This window comes from Trichosurus vulpecula, chromosome 5, assembly GCF_011100635.1.
Source record: "Trichosurus vulpecula isolate mTriVul1 chromosome 5, mTriVul1.pri, whole genome shotgun sequence".
NCBI lineage: Eukaryota > Metazoa > Chordata > Mammalia > Diprotodontia > Phalangeridae > Trichosurus > Trichosurus vulpecula.
The window spans coordinates 54,603,708-54,625,370 of NC_050577.1; the positions used below are offsets into that span (position 1 = coordinate 54,603,708).

Below are 21,663 nucleotides of genomic sequence, written 5' to 3' on the forward strand. Positions count from 1 at the left end.
TCTGCTTTGAGAATGAATGAAAATCTACCACTAGGTGGCATAAGCCTGATGACTTGAGTGTCAGATTTATTTCTGCAGACAGTATTATGTGTCTGAATAGTCTGATCTTGGCCAAATACCGAAGAAGGCCAAGCTACAGAAAGTGGGTGACTTTCACCTTCTCACTTCAGGTCTCTCATTCCATGACGTGTCTGCTTCATCTTCCAGCCTAATTAATGCTGGGGATGATGGAGGAAAAAGGAGAAGCTTGAGTGCTCTGGATGGCCGGCCCTGCAGAGATGAACTGGAGAGGAGGCAAAGTTTGCTTTTGACGCAGCTGCTAAGCAACACAAAAAGTCTAGGGGCCACTCTCAGTAGCCCCAAAGTCCCTTATCTGCTGCCCTATGTTTCAGACCTTTCCTGGCTTCTGCACCCACTGTCCCCAAAGCTTCCCAGCTGACTGATACTCATCTGTGCTTTGACAAACTCATTAGCACAGTGACTGGCACACAGTAAGCACTTAATAAATGCTTGTTGACTAATGTGATAGTAGGCACTGATAGTTAACGTGTTAGCCCTCCCATGTAACATATTTGCATTTTGTTAAGTCACTGAAACTTAGCCCAAATAATAATAATGATGATGATGATGATATTGATAATACTAGTAACACATATTTATGTAATGCTTTAAGGTTATACATATGTATACACAAATATATTTATGTGTGTATGTGTTTTACTTATATTAACTAACTGGATACTCACAACAACTCTGTGAGGTAAGTGGCATTATGATTCCTATTTTACAGAAGAGTAAACTGAGGCTGAAGTGAGGTGCCTAGAGTCACACAGCTAGTGAATGTCTTAGGCAGGACCTGAATTTAGGAGGTCTTGGTTCCAAGTCTGGTACTCTATCCCGAAGGTTTGGTTAATGGTAGGGATTTCAGGTATTGGCCTCGAGGCCACAGGTTCCCCACCGTAGGTGGTAGAGAGATATTTTGGAACAAGCAAACATTTTAGTGCCATTCATGTCATATCACACAGACCAGAGGTTCTTAACCTAGGATCCATGAACTTATTTTAAAAAATGATAATTATATTTCAATATAATTGATTTTCTTTACAATCCCATGTATTTTATTTTCTGTATTTAGAAACATTCTGAGAAGCCCATGGGTTTTGCCAGACTGCCAAAGGGGTGCAGGACGCAAACAAGGTTAAGTTCTCCTGATCTCTAGCACCATCTACTCTTTGCTGATTGCTTAAAGACAAGAACTCTTGTTCTGGAGTCCGAGGACCTAGGTCCACTTTCTGGCCCTATCTTTTATTCTCTGTGTGGCTTTGGGCCAATCACTTAACTCTCCTCTGGGCTCCAGTTTACTCTCCTATAAAAAATGATGAGCACGGAGCATAGTATAGTGGAAAGAATTAGAAAAATAGGGAAATTAAATCCCATTGAACTTGGAATCACTTCCAAATACCGTTTCTACCTTGGGCAAACCTCTTTACCTCTTCAGGTCTCAGCCATCTCTTCTATTAATGAAGGTGTTGGACCAAAGAGATTTTGCATTTCTAAGCTTCCAGCTCTAAATCTATGAATCTATCATTATTTTGGGGGGGAAAATTAAACTCATGGCAGTAGTGATGGTGGTGGCTTATGGACCTAGTCAGGTTCAGAAGGGATTTATCTGTCATCACTAAGTAAGAATGTCCACTTCCAAATAACACAGGACTTACTAGGCTCGCTGTGGGCTCATATCCACTTAGTTGATCAGCACAGTAATGTATCCTCCCGATACTTTCCCCTTTAAAAGCAGAACATTAATCATGACATTTAAAACAGAAAATAATAAAATTCAGTTAGCTTGATCATAATTCTGCCTGCCACTATGGGACTCGTGCAATAAAGATTTTGTAAAGTAGCTGTTACAGTAAACATAGCAAGCTGAATTTATTTTTGCCAAACAATCTGTTCTACGTACTAACATCTCCATTAATGATTTAGCGAGCAGCTTTACAAATCTGGGATCGTCCTGCTCATTTCAATGCAATCATCCTTGGAGCAGTGACAATGTGGCCCAACATCAAACCACAAATATAAAATGTCGTGTTCTTAGGCAGTGATATCGTGTCTCTCCTTATGTGCAATATGGCAAAATGAAGCTAGCCTTGTATAGGTAACATATCGGTTGATTAGAGAACTAGTAAGCTGCATGTGAGCTGTGTTCTTAAGGAAATTAAATGAAAGTTTTACTTTTAAGGTAAAGAAATATGAAGTTCACTAGAATAAAGGCTCAGAATCCCTAGAAGCCTAGACATATTTAAATTCTATCTTTACAAAAGGCTAGGTGGTGCAGTGGATAGAGTTGCTGGCTTGAAGTCAGGAAGACTCATCTTTGTGAGTTCAAATCTGGCCTCAAACACTAGCCAAGTGACCCTGGGCAAGTCGCTTCACCCTGTTTGCCTCAGTTTCCTCATCTGTCAAATGAGCTGGAGAAGGAAATGGCAAAGCACTCCAGTAACTTTGCCAAGAAAACTTGGACACAACTGAAAATGACTGAACAGGAACAAAAGGCAAAATTTATAGTACAAAAAGTACTGCACTGGAAGTCATGAAATTTTGGTTCTGCTCCTTAAGTTTCCTTATTTATACTCTGTCTTGGGCAAATCCCTTAGGGACAAATCCCTACAGGACTCTTAGCTGACACCAAATTCAGTTTGGTTTCATAAACTAGATCCAAAGTGCTCTGAAGTACCTCCCAAGTCTCAATCTATGATCCTAAGTATATTTGCCTCTTTTGACTGGATTAGGTGAAACCTGTAAAATGGGGAAGTTGGCTTGACAGTCTTTATGTTCTCTTCTAGTCATGAACCTTTTGGATCCTGTGATCCCAGTTACTTACTATCCAGGCTGTGTGACTTCAGGAAAGTTCCCCTCTCTAGGTTTCATCACCCTCCTAAATAAAATGAAAACGGAGTTTGACTAGGCGTACTCAAAAGTTCACTCAATTCTAAAAACATTATCATTCTTTGAGCCAATAAACACATTTTTATGGGGGTGAAAAATGGTATGCCTAATTCCCCCCACAAAAAATGAAAATCATACAGTTTGGAAAATCTTAAGGCTCCTGCTGAATAAAAAGAACCACAACAGAGGTTGGTTGGTTTGTTTGTTTTTTTTTCCAGAGTTTATTTCTGAATGATCATTTTTGGATAACCAAGCAGCTCTTTAAAGAGAATGCACAGAAGAGTCATTCTGGCACTTTTGGAGAGTAAGTACATACGGTTTTGTTTTTTAATATATACTTTTAAACACATTCAGTCCACTTGCTCAGTCCATACTCTATGTGAAGCAAGCTCAGCCCACAGGATTCCAGAGTTAAGTAACCATCTATACAAAGTCAATGAAACCATAATCTTGGCCACCCAGCCAACAGGAAAGGTAGGAAAAGGTGTTTTTAAAATGTCCTATAGTCTATCTTAGCTAAACAGAATCCACATTACACGTGATAACTAGAGAATACACTGTACTTGAAATGAGAGATGCTTAGCACAAATGGCCACTTGGCAGCATGCAGTTTAAAGAAGGAAAAAAAAGAGCACATAATTTTATCAATTTATAAAAATCCAGACAGTACAATTAAAGAAGTTAGCAAAAAAAGGGGCCGTCTGTTGTCACTGTAAAAAAGGCACTTGGAATTCATGGGACCAGAATCAAAGGACTCTTAGCTGACACCAAATTCAGTTTGGTTTCATAAAAAGGCTTTAATATTTAGAGATGCAACTCACAAGAGTTCCTGAAGGGAGACATTAAAATCAATCACTTAAAAACAAAACATGTTAAAACAAAGGCATAAAATGTTTACAACCAAGTTGTGTAAAAAAAAAAACCCAAACAAAACAAATTAACATAAAAAAACAAACCCCAAAGCATAACCTAAGCAAAATTTACTAAACAGCAGCAATGCATAGCCTTCCTTGGAGATAACACATACCTCGGACACTAAGTGCCAAAAAAGAATTTTTAATAAATGCTTTACAGTAGCATTATCAGAATAAAATTGATTCAAGAAATGCAAAAAAAAAATCCCAACTATTCCCATATTCTGAGAGAGAAGTGAGGTCATCATACCTAATAAAATGCTTGTTTTTTCTCAATGTCCTTGGTGATGAATGTAAGTATCAAGTATGTGGGATAACATTCAAAATCTGCTTTTAGCCATCTCACTGGAGACATCCATTAAAATCGGTTCTTTTTTCTCAGTAATAACTTTAATTCCTTTCTAACATTTACACAGCAAACAGCAATGTAACCCAAGTCTGCTGTCCACATTTGCCATTGTGTTTTTTTTGTCTTTTCCACAAACGAGTAAGCGCTTCCATAGAAAGAATATTTGGCAATTTTATACTCCACAGAAAGGTGGATCTACAACAGCTCACTTTATGTTAAAAGCCATCAGTGGTCTTTCTTCTCGCTTTTGCCACGGACTTTTCTTGTCTTCTCCTTGGTCGTCTTCATCATCGTCATCATCTTCATCTTCCTCATGGGCAGATGTTCCATGTTCAGGACTGGCTAATGGCTCGGGTGGGGCTTCCACAGTTCGCTTTATTGTTTCTTCCTGCAGGCTGGGCAGCTGGGCACCACTCCTCCGACTGGCCCCATCCAACAAGCAACGCAGGGCACTGTCCTCGGGGGTACATACTGTGGTTCCACACTCGCTGCCGCTTTGGTCCATGTCATCCAGGTACACTAGCTGTGTGTAGGCCGTGCTATCTGGGACACTCTGTTCTTTCTGCTGATGCTCCTGCACAGGTGGGTGCCCCTGCTGAAGTGATAAGTGGTCTCCTCTCCCCTTTCGGGCAGATTTTGGTTCATTCATATCAACACCAGAATCTAAACTGGCATCATTACTCCCATTCCTTCCAGCTCTTTGGAGATCAATGTATGAATGTCTAACGTGAGCATTGGATCTTCCATCCAGAGACACAAACCATGCCCGAGGATGGGGAAGTGGCTTCCCACCCCCTAGTTCCATGAGAGCCTTCTCAGTTAGAAGCTGTACCTCGCTATTCATTTGAGCCAAAGCTGCATCGTTAAGGGATGCAGGGATGGACAGAGATTCTGACATGGAAGCATTCTGTGTGCTCCATTCGCGGGAGCCTGCATCTTGTAAGTGCTGCTGTGATATTGCTTGTGAAGACAGCTGCTGGGATTGCATCTGGGTGGAGGGGTGTGGGAAGAGCTGGGCATGAGGGTTGGAAAACTCTGCCTGAAGTCTTTCTATTTCAAGTTGCTGGTCCGCTGGGACAACCAGTGGCTGGCTGACATAGGAATGGTCCCCTGGCAATTTCATATAATGAGCGGGGATGACCAAGGCAGGCAAGACTTTCCTATAAACGCTATCATTGACCTGGTCAACAGAACTGCAGCAAATCAGCTGGCCTGGCCGAGGAAAAGAGGTTGGCCTTTCTAGATGATCCACTGACCGGGACATCATACATTCCGTTGGCCGGCGGTCCAGCAGTTGCTCTTTTTCAGGGGATGAAGATGTAGGGTACATTTCTTCCTGAATAGTGAGTTTGCTTCCTGCAGAAATGTGATTGATGGAGGCTTGAATTTCTCTGTCTTGCTTTTCAAATAAAGGCTGGGACAACATAGCATTATAACTCCTCCTGTAATCATCTTTGAGGGGGGATTCGTAGCCTTCTCTTTCTGCAGATTTTCTTGATTTCAAAGGAAAAACCTCCACAGATTTATGGTAGTCCTTTCCTAAGGTCCCACTGGGTGTCAGATTATCAAAGGATATTCGGCTTTTATCCTCTTCTTTGTGGGAAAGAAGTTCCTCTCGGGAGCTAAATTCTTGTGAGGTGCTGTATGAAAGTTTGAGCATGGGGGTGTGCAAATCTGCTTCACCGCTAGAAGACATCATCTCCATGTGAACACCACCAATCAGTTCCTTTGTGCCTGATGGATCTGGGCGCCCATGGCTGGCAACTGATAGGGTGCCAGGAAATTCCGATTCTCGTCGGGAAAACAGTAAATTTATGTGGGACATGGACGTTGACTGATCTTTTTTGGAACTGTCTAGGGCTGTAGAAAGCTGAAGTTTTCTATGGTGCTGACGAGGTTTTAAACATTTCCTCCTGTAATAAGAAATAAAATCCCAAACCAAAAATTACATGGTTTCTACCATGAGTACAGTTTCAAATTGTGATGGAAATCTTAATTCTCTCTATCAAAAGGAACAAAATTAGCAAACTATACACAAGAATTAGGCATTCTTTCCTATTCCCCTCCCCCTGGACAATTTAATTTAGTTCAGAGTATATGCTATGAAGAGGCTGTCATCAGGCATTCATAAATCAATACAGCATCTAGTCACTATTAAAAAAAAGTTACTATGGAATTGAGGATTAGGATTTTTGGGGGGTATATATGATATGTACATATATAAAATTGCATATATATTTGATGTTTTATATATAATATTACATTTAGTATATACACAGACACACACAAAACACTGAAACAGTAATTGTCTCGATTTGTTCTTAAGATATATAGCTGATCATTTTTGGATCAGAGGTGTTTTAATATCCTTTCCAATCCACTGGTCTGTATCAAAACTGTCCAATGATGCCTGCCCTTCCCCTTTCCTATCCCTCCAAGCCCAGCTCTTATGTTACCATTTCTTTTTTTTGTAGGGCTCCACATGGTATTTCCTGTCCTGTTTCTTGCTTTGCTTTTTCTTTTGTGATTCTGGCTGTAAGGATCAGTTTCTAGAATTTTTCCCCATTGCCCTCCTCTCTAACCTGCCCTGGCCCTCCACCTTGTCCTGTGGGGGGAAAATTAGACTTTTATTATCGAGTAAAATAAAACATTCTTACACAACGAAAAATGCCAAAGTGATAGAACTTTACCTGCAATAATACAAAAGAAGACACAGCAAAATCAAAAGTATGAAGGCCATTCCTCCTAATATGGCCAAAAGAAATACCGTGTGATACGTAGTTATGTCTTGTGTTACAACAGGACCTGGAAGGTCAGAAAACAGCATTTTTAGAAATAGACGAGAACTGTTCAACAGAAAGGGAGACAATTGGAAGAGATCTCCGTGGCTTCTGCCTCTCCTGAGCCATGAGCTAGGCAAGGGGGTTCTTTAGATGAGCTGGCAGAATCCCCTGACCTACCCACCGCTTAGTGGAAAAAGGTGACCCTCACTGCAGCATCTACAATTCCTTCTTTCTCCCCTAAACATCCTGTTCCCGCCCGCCTACCCCTGCCTATGTAACAAGTCCTTTGGAGACAGGATTCCTTAAATGGCAGGGCAATCAGTTCCAGGGCCACAGTTTGGTTATCAGTGAAAGAAACTGAATACATGGGAGCAGAATACTTAGAAATAAAGAGAAAAAGTTCAAGAAGGAGGAGCTTTTATCAGAGGGGAGAAGTTACAAGATTACTTTGGTTTAACCTCTTCCCTTCCTTTATATCTAACTAAGGTCAATTCGCCAAACATTTGTGAAGCATCTATGACCTGCAGTACCCTGTGCTTTATGAACACTGTTACCATAATGGTAATACATAATCATAATAACCATAATAGCAGCTTGTGCCCATAGAGGCCTTTAAGGCTTGAAGAATGCCAAATGTGCTTTATTTCACTCGACCTCTGGGATAACATCCTTCCCCTTCTCTCCTGAAAACATGTTAGCATTTTAAAAAATTATTTATCGCACTGTATATGCCAAATCACAAAAGGAATATTAAAGGTAAAGATTACTCTTTCTTATTTTGGAATATATATATATATATACACACACACACATAGGATTTATAAGTGATTTAAGGTTCATAAAGCAGTCTATAAATATTATCTCATTTTATCATCCTCAAACAATTCTGTGAGGTAGGTTCTATTGTTACCCTCATTTTGTAGTTGAAGAAACTGAAGCAGAAAAAGGTTAAGTGACTTGCCCAGGGTCACACAGTTAGTAAATGTATGAGGCAGGGTTTGAACTCAGGTCTTCCTGACTCCATACCTGAGTGCTCCATTCACTGTGCCATCAGCTGTCTCAAGTTATCTGATGATACCTATTTTCAATACAGGGATACAAAAACGGCTCTCTAACGAACAAGAGAAGTGTAGCTGCAGCCAAGGTTAGCATGGTGGCCATATGGATCCTGGGGAGCTTAAGTGGTTATGGATTTGGGTTTTAAGTTTTGTTGTGGTATATATTTAAGCCCTGCTATTTGAGCAGATTAAAGCTCTAACTTAAGCCCTCTAACAAATGATCTTATGATCATAATACTTAATGCAAAGAACCCAGACCAGTCCAAATAACTGTACACTGTTAATCATTTATAAGTACCATGATATACCAATATACATCTCTAGAGGGCACAGGAAGGAAGGCATTCGCAGTATGTTATCATATGATGTAAATACAGACATGGTTAAAACACTACAGACATGGAGAAAGCAGGTAGCAGAATGGTACAGTGGGAAAAACACTGACTGTAAAGTCAATGGCTCAGGCTGCTCACATCCCAGTTTTGCCAAATCCATGATCCAAGGTCATCTGTATGACCTTGGGCAAATGACTCTGGGCCTCAGTTTCTTCATCTGTAACATGAAGAGCTTCGACCATCACAGAATTTGTGATCTGGAAGGGCTTTCAGCAGCATCTGGTCCAACCCCAATATGTAAGGAATCCCCATCTAGTGAAAAATAGGTGGTCTTCAAATCTCTGCTTGAAGACTTCCGAGGAGGGGGAATTACTACCTCTTGAGGCAGCCTGTTCCACTCAAACTGTTAGGACGCTTTTCCTGACATCAAGCCTACGCTTAAGAATTGGTACCTTCTTCCCACTGCTCCTGATTCTGCCTGCTGGGGTCAAAGAGAACAAGCTTAGTCCCTCCTTCACATGCCTAGGTGGCCCCTACTGCTAAATCCATGACTGTGTGAACTTACTGCTTATTTCTCATAATAAATAAATTTGTAAAAAAATTAAGAGAATGAATCCCAAATTGTAAGTAACACATTGATCCAATGGGAAAATATTTTTTATTTTTTAAATGTGAATTTGCTTTAGGTGCTGAAGGCTAATATTAATTGGAGGAGGGGGATGAGCTAATAAGCATCCACGACATTGCCAAAGTCAGCATTTTCAAAAAAGAGGGAAATAATCAGTGAGTATATGTTCAGATAAGCAGCATGGCTTGATGGAAAGATGGTCTGAGTCATTTTACCAGGCACTGGGGAGGTCAGTGTGGCCTTTTGTGTCTCCCCTGGCTTTTGCCTAAGAATGTCTTCTAGGAGTTGTCAAAATGTAAGAGGAAATAACATTTTTCAGTGACATCATGATAATGATGCAAAATGGGTTTTTCTTAAAGATTTTAAATACTATTTTCAGAATTTAACTTACTAAATTGAAAAAAAAAAATCCCCAAAGTCATGATTGACATGAGAGATAGACCCTGCCCCCTTTCAGTGGAATAGAGAATGGAAGACCACTAGCACTTATCACCTGCCCTCCTGCTTAATGCCACGTTTCCCTCTGGACTCTCGGTACCATCATTTGACCTGTGGATCCACGTTAACCTAAGGACCCCTGGACCTTGCCACTCACTGTACAGCTGATTTCTTAAGACTTTGAAGCCTTTCTATCATTCCTGGAGCTGAATTTTCTTCCTGGATGCAGAGATTATCCTGCCTTTTCTGTTTGTATTTCCAGCTCTTAGAACATAAGGACACACCCAATAAATGTTTTTTCTTTCTCTCATTCACTCATTCGAGAAGATTTCCTTAGTTACCTAAGACTGCCTACACACAGTTTGCACACACAAAGAGCCGAGCATGTGGTCTTGACAAACATTCACAGGGTTTTGTTCCACTTTACCTGGGTTGGGGGGAGACATGGCTGCCACCCAGTACCCCAGCTGTGGGGCGATGTAGGTCCACGTCAGCTGATTCCCCTCCTGCTGTACGAGGCCTAAGCCACTTTTCAGCCACGTTCCTGTGGGATTCAGAGCAGAATTTCAAATGTAAGAAATCAAATCCTGTTGCTTAAAAGAGAAAAACACTTTAAAAGCCTCATTAGGGTCTCAAGGTTCTGTGATTGCTTGATGCAAATCATAGCCTTTTTTCAACTTAGCAGACCATCTTTCGAGAGACGCTATGGCTAAGAAATTCATCAGCATGTGGCCAAACCAGAGATGAGTCACCTTGGTCCCCAGGCAATGGATATTCTGGATCAGGATTTGAAGATTTGTGTGACCTGTTGTAGCTTGTGCCCACATCTCAAGAACGGGGGAAACACCTTCATGCTATAAGGTGATACCACAGTAGAACTTCAGTGATAACAGTCACCCATACAGAATTATAGCTATCATATTTTATAATTAAAGAGGTCAAATTATGGTTCTGGACAACAAGGGACTCTTTCCATGGATCCTTCTAGTTTTGGCTTCTGGATATCTTTGGTTCTTTCTTTCTAAGGAAGAGATCACAGCCTCTTTTCAAGGCTTTAGACTACTGGTTATAAAAATGGGACATGACAATAATAGATATTTTTCTGATGTTTTAAGCTTTACTGAGCACTTTATATACATGGCTTCATTTGAGTATATAGATGGTAGAGGAAACTACACATTTTACTCCCAACTGTCCACCCCCAGGAGAAAACAAGCACCTTGATGGCAGGTACTGTTCTGTTTGCAACCCTAGAGCTTAACATGGTATCCAGGCACACAGCAGATATTTGTTGTTGTTGGGGCAGCTAGGTGGCACCATAGTGCATAGAGGGCTGGGCTTGGAATTACAAAGACTCATCTTCCTGAATTCAAATCTGGCTCAAACACTTACTAGCTGTGTGACCCTAGGCAAGTCACTTAACCCTGTTTGCCTCAGTTTACTCCTCTGTAAAATAAGGACAAGAATACCTGTCCTATCTACCTCACAGGACTGCTGTGATGATCCAATGAGGCCACCACGTACATACAGAGCTTTGCCAGCCTTAAGGCACCATGAGACTATCAGCCTTTGTAAAGAAGTTTGACTATTTCTGTCCTATGGTTTGTGCAGTGCATTCTTTGTGGGCTCTCATTGTAAGAAGCATTTCTTTCTGTAAAACCCAATTTTCTTTTTTTGGGGGGGAGGAGATAGGGCAATTGGGGTTAAGTGATTTGCCCAAGGTCACACAGCCAGTAAGTGTCAAGTGTCTGAGGCTGGATTTGAACTCAGGGCCTCCTGACTCCAGGGCTGGTGCTCTATTCACTTCTCCATCTAGCTGCCCCATAAAACCCAATTTTCAAAGTGCCTTCTGATTGTACAGGGATGTGCCTACTGAAGGAGGAGGATTTGTTGGAGGCTCTTTACCAAGGAGGAGTCAGAATAGGGGCTAGCAACCTGCTTTCCCTCAGGTCCCACTTCCCTCGGGCTCTGGAGACACCAGCACCATCAGACTCTGAAGAGAAGACCAGAATCACAGACTGAGCCCACCACCATCCCATCATATCTGCACCACTAGCACTCATGAAGATAACTGGACCATGAAGAGGCATCTCTGACCCTGGGCATCCTGCCAGCAGCAGCCTCCTCGAGCCCCAGCTGTATTTTTAGTCTCATTCAAATGCCCGCACCCTCGGATCCAGTGATCCCACTTTTAGGTATATAGCCCAAGGAAGCCAAAGACAGAAAATAAGATCCATTGTAGGCCAAAACAGTCCCAGGAGCAAGCTTTGAGGTAGCAAAGAACTGGAAACCAAAATGGTGGAGACAACTATGGTATATTGGTGTAATCGAATATTATTGTGTAGTAAGAAATGACAAACGTGAGGAATTCAAAAACGTGGAAACGTTGGCATGAATGGAATGCAGAGTAAAATTAACAGTAGATGTAGCACTGGACCTGGAGATTGGAAGATCTGAGTTCAAATCCAGCCTCAGACACTCACTAGCCGTCTGACCCCGGGTAAATCATTTTAACTTCTGTTTGCCTCAGTTTCCTCACATGTAAAACATAGATAATAAACAGTCGGGAGTAACATAGATAGATAATAATACCTCCCAGGGTTGTTCTAAGATCATATTTATAAAGCACTTTGCAAACCCTGAAACGCTAATGATTATTTAATCATTAAAACCATGGAAATGAAAAGATTATTAAAAATCTCATCCAAGTCTGAGTCACTGAAGAATCAGTGAAGGTTCTGGAGAAAAGATTAATGAACTTGAACAAATAAACCTCTCTGGGCTTCTGTGTCCTGAGCTGTGAAATGATAGGGTCAAATGATGGGGACAAAACCCAATTTAATTTTTTTTTTGGAGGGGGGGAAGGCAGGGCAATTGGGGTTAAGTGACTTGCCTAAGGTCACACAGCTAGTAAGTGTGTCAAGCGTCTGAGGCCGGATTTGAATTCAGGTCCTCCTGACTCCAGGGCTGGTGCTCTACTCACTGTGCCACCTAGCTGCCCCCACAAAACCCAATTTAATCTCTAAATCTCTGAACCTCTGAAACATACCTTCTCCTTCAAGGCAGAGGCTGCTGGTGGTGGGCTACCAGGAAAGGATACTATATACATCATCATATCTGGTGATGTATCTAGTGAACATTTTTGTGGAATTGTTTTTCTTTGTTACAGGGCAGCTAGGTGGCTTGGGTGGAGAGTGCTGGCCTTAGAGTTAGGACGGCCTGGATTCAAATCCTGCCTGAGATACTTAATTAGCACTGTGACCCTAGGCAAGTCACTTAATCTTTCTAAGCCTCAGTTTCTTCATCTGTAAAATGGAGCCAATAACAGGACCCAATTTACAGGGCTGCTGTGAGGGTCAAATTAAATAATATTTGTCCCGTGCTTAGCAAACCCTGAAAGTGCCATACAAATGCCAGCTCTCATCGTCTGTGTGTGTCAAAGAGAAATGACTATGATACAAAGACAAAAGGCACCAATAAAACCTTTTTTTTTTTGAAAGAAAGAGAACTTTATACATTTCCTGCCTAAAATAACCTCATGCCTAACCCTGGGAGCATCATGCCATGTGTCAGTTGGTGATCCTGGGTCTCAAACTTTCAACCTTAGTGCTTCCAGACCCTTGTCTTTAGCATGACCAAGGATGCTCCTACTGAATTTTTCCTATAGCGCCTGGGATGCTGCAGTGGCCTCTTCTGTTGCCATGGCAACATTCAAATGCAGCCTGTAGGAAAAAAGGTGCCTCATATCATTGCTGCCAATTACTGCAAAGCACCTCCAAGTCCTAACCAGCTGTTGAACAAAAGGGGAAGGACAGGGATGCCTCCAAAATTTCCCAGGGCTTCCTCTGCATGTCCCTTTGCCCCTCCCGTTCAATTTCCCAAACTGCTGATCTCTTATGTTTAGGTTTAGAGCAGTTTCAATTAAAAAACTGACAAAACAAAAATGAGAGGGGGAAAGAGAGAGAGGGAAGGAGAGGGAGGGGGAGGGAGACAGAAGGAGAGGGAGGGAGGGAGGGAGAGAGAGGGGGAGAGAGACAGACAGAGAGAGAGAGAGAGGAGGTAGGAAAGGAGGGAGAAGGAGGAGCAGAATACAAGCCCAGTGGCTGCTAAAATAAGGAGGAGAGGATAGACTCCCATCTTGGATTCATTTACTGAAGAACACTAACCTAGGGACTTCTAGGAAAATAAAAATCTTAAAAGCACCATTCTGGTTCCTCAATGCTGTTAAAAGTAAATAGAAATAGCAAATACTTTAAAAGCAGGGGAAACCCAACCAGTTTCTATAGTAGGGAAGGAAGTTTCCTAAAGCGACAGGTCTCTTGTAACGGAACAAATTTCTTTCATTTTTCCTCCCTCTGGGGCCACAATGCTCCTCAAGCATCTAAGCATACAACATTCCCCCAGGCCCATTTTACTACCATAGACATTTTCCATTCCTGTTAGGATCAGTCTGTCTGCCGGGTAGTACCTTTGAAAGTTTAGGTTTGCGGTTTCCCCAAAATGAGATTCTTCACTCACTGCTCCTCAGAGGAAGCAGACACTGGGTTAGGTATAAAAGGGCTCTAGGGGGAGATCAGGAGAAGCCTTCTAGTCTTGATACTTGCTGGACTTTGGGTTACCTGCCTAAATTGTCTTCAGAATGAGTTTTCTTCTCCATCAAACACCCAACTCAACAGTCATTTATTAAGCGCCTACTATTTGCATGATTATAACTAGGTGCTGGAGACACAAAGGCCTAACCCTCAAGGTCCTTCAGTTCTTGAGTGCCCATGCTGTGGACAGATTGGCAGACATGAAGTCAGGAAAACCTGGGTTCAGCTCTCACCTTTCACAATGACTAACGGGCATGTCAGTAGTAGGCACGTGATTTGATCTCTCTGGGCCTCAGTTTCCTAATCTGTAAAATGGGAATGACAAACACCTAGAGCACCTATGTCACAGACTTCACCTGAGGCTAAAGAGAGACTGAACCTAAAACCTTCTGCAGACCTTAAATTGTTATAGGTGTTTGCCCTTATTATCATTAATACTGGAGGAAAAAACCGAGAAAAACAAATGCTATAGGGTTTTTATTTATTAGCCCAATTTTATAGCTCAAATGATCACAGAATTTAGGGCCAGAAGGAATTGATTGAGCTATCAATCCATCAGCAAGTATTTATTAAGTACCTACCATATACCAGGCATTGCATAGGCGCTGGGGAATTAAAGACAAAAGCCCAACTGTCTCTGCCTTCAATGAGCTTACGTTCTAATGGGGAGATGATATGCTCTCCCTCCCAGCCTCCTCACAGGGAACAAGGGGATTTATGCATTGGGCAAGAGTTGCGCTATCCAATCTCTGAGGTTGCTTGTTAATCTGGGAGTCTGTGATTCAATATAGAAATATTTACAGAATTCCAGTAGAGTAGATTTAGTTTAGTAATTTAGTAATTTAGTTAAAAAGCAACTAGAATTAAACTTCATTTATCATCAGCTTCTTTGCTTTGTTTTGACTTCATGTCCCCGCTGGGGCCCTCCGCCTACTTTTTCAGCTTCCTTTTGGGTGCTGTCTTCCTTTAGTAGACTGTAAGCTCCTGGAAGGCCAGGACTTTCTTTTTCTTATTTATTTCCTCAGCTCAATGTTTGGCACATAGTAGACACTTAATAAATGTTTATTGACCAGAATATTTTAATGTTGATATAAAAACAGTAAGTCTCAGACCATGGGAAGGAGATTGGCTGGAAGACAACCTACATTAATTTGCACTGATGGGGAAACCATCCTCTTTATCCAGTCATGTTCTCACTTCTCCTCCAGTAGAGAGCGTGATGTCACAGATTTGCCCTGAGACTCATATTTGGCTGATTCCTGTGGTTTCCAGGAAGGCGTCAGCAAAAATGAAGTCCCTCGGCTCTGGAGCATAGTGAAGTTGGAGAATCTGATCAGTGGCATGATCATGGTACAGGAGGAAGGATAACCTGGCAGTGGTGCCAAAGTGGGCTGGAGGCAGGAGAGCCCAAGGTGGGGTGCCATATCACTTCCAACAGTCACGGACCAGGGCCACTAGGAGGTACATCTCTCCAAGGAAATGCTTTATCAGAGAAGGAACAACTGAAGATGATCCTCTGAACATCATTCTAGGGCAGGGCTCCTTAAACTTTATCGTGTCTTGGATTTCTTTAGTGACCTGGTGAAGCCTGTGGACCCCTTCACAGAATGTTTTAAAATCCATAAAACAAAATAAATAGGATTATAAAGAAAGTCAATTATAGTGGACTACAGTTATCAAAATACTAAAAAAAGAAGTTCATGGACTCCTAGTCAAGGTCTAGGGAACAATATATTGACTGAAGACCTGAGTCCTGGCCCAGTCATTGACCAGCTGGGTAACCGTGGCCCCTCTGGACCTCAGTTTCTTCATCTGTAAAATAGGGGAGTTAGGAGGGGAAGAGTTGTTTATGGATAGAGCACTGGATTTGGAGTCCAACAATCTGGGTTGAATCCTGGCTCAACCACTTGGCACCTGGAATAACTAACCACATAGAAAGCACTTTTATCTCTGTGGGTCTTAATTTCCTCATCTGTAAATTGAGATAGTTGGATTATTTGACTTTCAAGGTCCTTTCTATTTCTGAATCTATGGTTTTATGAATCTATGACTTGTCTGACGATTCTAGGAATAGAAGGTTCCTTTCCTCCCAACTCTCTAATTCTATGATTCCCATGATTCTCTTTTTCCGGAGCAGATACTATCAATTGATCAACCAACAAGCATTTATCAAGCATTACTATTTGCCAGGCACAGTGCTAAGCACTTGACAATTACTGTCACATTTGATCTTCACAACAACCCTATAAAGCAGGTGCTACTCTTTATCATCCCCACTTTGCAGATGAGAAAACAGGAAGAAAGCTGCGACTTGCCCAGAGTTGCACAGCTAGGAAGTATATGAGGCCAAATTTGAACTCAGGGCTTCCTGATTGTGGGCTAGCACTTTCTCTCCTGTGCCATCTAGCTGCCTTTGGTTGCTGCATATAATTAAAGATTTCACTGAGATGCATGTCTCAGCTTCATAACAAACATCCTCATGTCATACACAGAAAACCCCAAGAAGGTCCGTATGTTAATGGCACTTGGCAAGAACATTTCCCTCCCCACCAGAAGTTCTGATTTACACATTCTTCATAGAGTCAAGTTAAGGAAAACATTCAGGCAAATCAGCAAAGCAAAGCTGAGCCTAAGATAGTAAAAGCACCTCCTGCCTCAACAGACAACCCGAGGCCTTGACTGACAGACAAGCGTCTGCCTCAATGGGATCAATCGTGAGAACACTGGAGGGCACTGGAGTAACAAGGCAGTGGTTCCACGAACTATCACTAGGAAAGTACCTTTTCAAAATGGCAGAAGGGCCCCCAGATGATCAGTCAAAGGATCTCAACTGCCTTCTAATCATATCACTCCACTCATCAGGTGTGAAGAAATTTGGGATTACAAAGAGCACAGACGTTGTACTCTTTTATGTCCCAAGGAATCTTACAGTCTGTATTTACCACAGGTTTTTAATTACTGCCTAGTCCCACAACCCTTCCTTAAATTAGGGCGGCACAAGAAAGGAATTCATCAGGATCCCCTGGAATACAGAGATCAAATGAGCACAGTCGCAATACTTCCAGCCACACTTATTGTTTGTTGACTATAAAAAAATTTTGATTTATTAAACCATAATGCTACCTTCAAGGCTCTTCTCCAAGAAGGTTGTCTCTCATGAGTACATCAAAATTGCAGAATATGCCTCAAAAGTTGCAAGAGCAGAGAGAATTTTGTTAACTTTTTCCTGACTGTTCATGTCAAATAAGGCATAAAACAGAGCTATACAGGTTCACCCAAAACATCTACAGCCGTTGTTGGGGGGAATGTCCTGCGTACAGCCCAAACGGAAGAGAGATTCCCTACAGACGATGAGGATGCTCTTGTTCATGGATGACATTGTGGTGATTCATCAATTCCCAGAGGACTGAAGAGTCTCTTAAAGGAGCGCCCCCCACATCCTGGCCAAGCTTCACTACCATCCTCTCTCCCTGTCACCATAGGTACATTCCTCCTTTCTCCTTTCTTCCTTTGGCTCTGCAAACAGCAATCAAATAAGCACTGTGATTGTTTCCAGAACCTGTGTGTTAACTGATTCCTCATCATCCTTGTGGCTTCCCCAACCTGCACACACACACGCATGCGCGTGTACACACACACACACACATAAAACATGTATAACATATATAAACTACATGTAACATGTAGTTATGTAACATGTAGAATGTAAGTGATCTCCTTCCTTGGGTGTTGAGGGTTCCCCCTTTTGTATCTGTATCCCCAGGGCTTAGCATAATGCCAACTACATAATGAATATTGAAGAAATGCTATTGACTGACTGATTGATTGATCTGGCTGTTTTAACTATCTACATAGGAAAAACCAAGTGGAAGCATATGTGCTGGGACTATGATACGCAGCTGGGCAGACAAGTTATATAGCTAGCTGATTCATCAACTGCATGCATAAGGGAGAGACGATGTGAATGGTCAATGTGAGTAGAACTGAATAGGGAAGAAGAATGGGCTACATTGCCTTTAAGGAAATTAGATGGTGCTCTTAATGACCCAAAGCTCCTTCCTGAAAGAAATGGTCACCATTTTTTAACCTCAGTACTTTCCCAGTGCTGTTATTTCATTGCAAATCATGCCATATTGTAGTCTCCCAAGAATTAAAATTGAAGATTAACAACTTCAGTGGAGAATAACTAGACCAGAGTCCCAGGACCTTATGTTGGGAAGAGATATCAGAGCCCATTTGGTACAATCTTTATCCTGTCTTCAAATCCTCTCTGCTACATCCCCAACAAGGGGCTCTCTGGCCTTTCCTTGAAAATCTCCTTTGGGGAGTGGGGAGCAAAGAGACAGATCATTTCCCTTCTGAATAGCTCTATTAGGAGCCATTTAAATCATATTTAAATTTATTTATTTAAATGCGCCATTTTGTACCTTCCATCCATTGCACCTAGTTTTGTCTCTTGGGTCAAGCAGAACAAGTCTAATCCCTCAATCACTGAACAAACATCCAAATAACTCAAGTCAGCTATCTTCCCCTCCCCCCACTCCCCATCTTATCCTTTTCTTTTCCAGGATAATTATCCCTTTTTCCTTAAACCAATTCTCATATAATACTGAGGTCCTGCACTCTCTGAACCACCCTCTTCTCAGTGCTCTCCAGTTTATCCATTTCTTCCCTAAAATGTGATGATGCCTTTAAAATCTTTCCTATTCCCTTTTTCTTGGGTTTATGTTACTTCTACGGTTCACAGGGATCCGAGGATGATGGGTGTCATAATTCTCCACCTCCTGTTTTAAACAGATGGTTTAATCACCTCAAGAACTTTATAATAAAAATACACAAAAATGATACATAGAGAAATATAGCCTTTGGTGCATTTTGTGATTGCTTTAGCACTTCTACTTGTGTCTGAGAAATGGTGGCAGACTTTATTTTAGTTGAAACGAAAAAAGATTCCTGTAAATAAATTGTGGCATGTAAATCCTCCCCACTAGAACATAATGAAAACTTCTTGGGAAAAATACTGTATCTTTAGATCACATGCCCGGAAGACTGAACGTTCTGAGCCCCAATTTTATCATCTATAAGACTAACACAATTTTAAGACCTGTATTGAAAACCATCTACTTAACGTGACTAAAGGCTTACATGGTATGCAGACCAATATGTAATATACTCGAACTAAACTAAATTTAAATTATTGTAACTTTTACATGGAAGGTATCTGGTTAGTTGAGCACTTTTGATTCTTCCACTACACAGTGAAAACTGGGAATGAAAGAAGTACCTTGGGGGGGGAGGGGGAGGAGTGGTCATATTCATGTTCAGTTTTTAGATGAAAGAATGCACTTCATCAACAGAAGGAAATTTCTCTTATTACCAACTGTTGATCCAACATTCATGATAAATGTATTCTCAGGATTCCATATTGGACTAAAATTCCCTATGTATAAATGTTATTCTGGTTGATCAGTATAATTTGTTTTTGAGCTAAAATTCAAGAGGGTCTTCTCCAGTGGACTTTGGCCTGTACTGATCACCCTCTTTCTCTGAACTCATAAAATTTACTGTGGGAATCTATTATAGTCCTATAAAACAATGTATGCTATTCTTTTATACAAGGCCTGTTCTGATGCTCTGGCACAGTGTAGAAGAAACCCTGGGTTCTCAAAGCCTCCTCCAGTACAGTGTAACTTCTGGGAGGTCTCACCAAGCCGGAAAGTCAAGTACTTGCCTACTTAGCTGAGGACCAATCTAGCTAAGTTTAGAGAGGCACCAGGAGATTGGCAAGCAGTACTGAATTTATTTATTTTGCTACAGGAGCTCATAAAGATGTTTTTAAGGGGGCAGGGAAAGGAATAACCACACTGTGACTGAAGTAATGATACTGTTAGGTAATTATTTCATCTACACCTATTTTATTTCCCCATCTGGATTGTAAGCTTCTAGAATCAGGGTTCTTAACTTGAGGTGTGTGAACTTCATTTTTCAAAAAGCATTTTTGATAACTGTATTTCAATATAATTTGCTTCCTTTGTAATCCTTTGTGTTTTATTTCACATATTTAAAAACACAGGCTTCATCAGACTTCCAGAGGGGTCTAGTCTATGATACAAAAAAGGTTAAGAACCTCTTCTAGAGGAGGGACCATAAATTGTATTTCTTTTCCTCATCCCCATATTGGCCCTCCCCTTGCCCCATGTGATGGGACGTGATGGGTACAGGTCCAGTCTTAGAGTCAAACTCTACCTCTGAGATATTTTATGTGTGTGTGTATAATGTGTGTATGTGTGTGTGTTTGTGTGTGGGGGGGGAGGAAGGGAGGGAGAGGGAAAAGGAGAGGGAGGAGGAGGGGAGGGAAGGAGGGAGAGAGAGAGAGAGACAGAGAGAGAGAGAGAGAGAGAGAGAGAGAGAGAGAGAGAGAGAGAGAGAGAGAGAGAGAGAGAGATGGTTTGTGACCATAGGCAAATCGCTTGACCTAATGATGGCCTAAGCAGCTCTCTAAGACTGTAATTTATAAAGAAGTTGGTAATTTGGGTCAATGCAGTTTCCCTATAGCAACAAAAATCATAGGTCAGGATGTCAAAAAGAGGTATGGGTCCCTATAGCAAGGCATTCTGCCCTGGGGATATAATAAATGAATGCAGGAAAGCCAAAGGTGAAACCAGAGGGCTAATCAGATCAGACAACCTTTGGTCACAAGGAAGGCAGGGTTGCAACGAGAGCTATGTCCTAATGGAAGTGTAACAAAGGCACCCACCCTTTAGGGCTTAAGGGAAGAAAGCCAGTTGGTGGATACAATCATTTATTCTGGCATAAGTCATCCAGAAAATGCACACACACTCAAAGAATAAAGCTGGACACAGCTTTGTGACACAAGAAGCGTCTGGTTACTGGCAGAGATGTTCCCAAACTTTCTGAGCTCTTGTAGAAGAAAACAACTCTATGGGGAATGAAAGAATTAATGAATTGTATATTAAAAGCATATGCTTCTCATTACTGAAATCATAACGTTCCAGGATGAACAATTTTGCATGATCCAGAGCGAGGGTGTGCAGCAAGACAGATCATTCCTTTTATTCACTAGGGGGAACTTGAGTCCAGCTGCCTTCTCCACTATCATGGAACAACTAAAATCCCTGTAAAGCCTCCTTTGCTTAATAATTAAGGGACTGCCTGAAGCTGAGATCAAGAAGCTAACAGAGGCCGCCACCCTCTCATCATGCTTGTGGGGATGGGGCTGAACAAGCAATGGCTCAAAAGTGCACCAACAACTGAAAGCTAGCTTCCTGTTGGTTTGTTCCCATTCAGTTCTCCCACCTGTCTGCCCACGGAGATAACCTCCAGATGCTTAGGTGTCTACCAAACCTTAGCAACCACAGGCTGATCATCATGGGCTTTCAAGTTAAAAGGGACCTTAGAGGTCAATCTGTCTTTTCATAGATTCAAAGCCTAGCAAAGGGATATGACTTGTCAAAGGTCCCAAGGTCCTAGAATCTTGTTGCTGGAAGGGAAACCAGAGGTCACACTAGCCCAACAGTTCATGGTAGCCTCAGGATCTGAACTCTGTTCTTTCAAGGCCAATGTTCTTTTTCCTATACTGTGCAGTATCCCTAGTGA

The 21,663-nt window shown here is 41.6% G+C and overlaps 1 protein-coding gene across 1 annotated transcript in view; it reads right to left on the reverse strand.

Moving 5' to 3' along the window:
• Positions 1–3,150: 3,150 nt before the first annotated feature.
• Positions 3,151–21,663, reverse strand: part of FAM171A1 (family with sequence similarity 171 member A1) — a 180,908-nt gene continuing 162,395 nt past the window's right edge. Inside the window, exons 6-8 of the mRNA XM_036761432.1 lie at positions 9,882–9,998; positions 6,903–7,017; positions 3,151–6,125 (exon numbers count right to left, since the gene is read on the reverse strand). Of these exons, the coding sequence (XP_036617327.1) occupies positions 4,418–6,125; positions 6,903–7,017; positions 9,882–9,998 (1,940 nt within the window). The 3' untranslated portion in view covers positions 3,151–4,417. The remainder of the gene's footprint in view (positions 6,126–6,902; positions 7,018–9,881; positions 9,999–21,663) is intronic.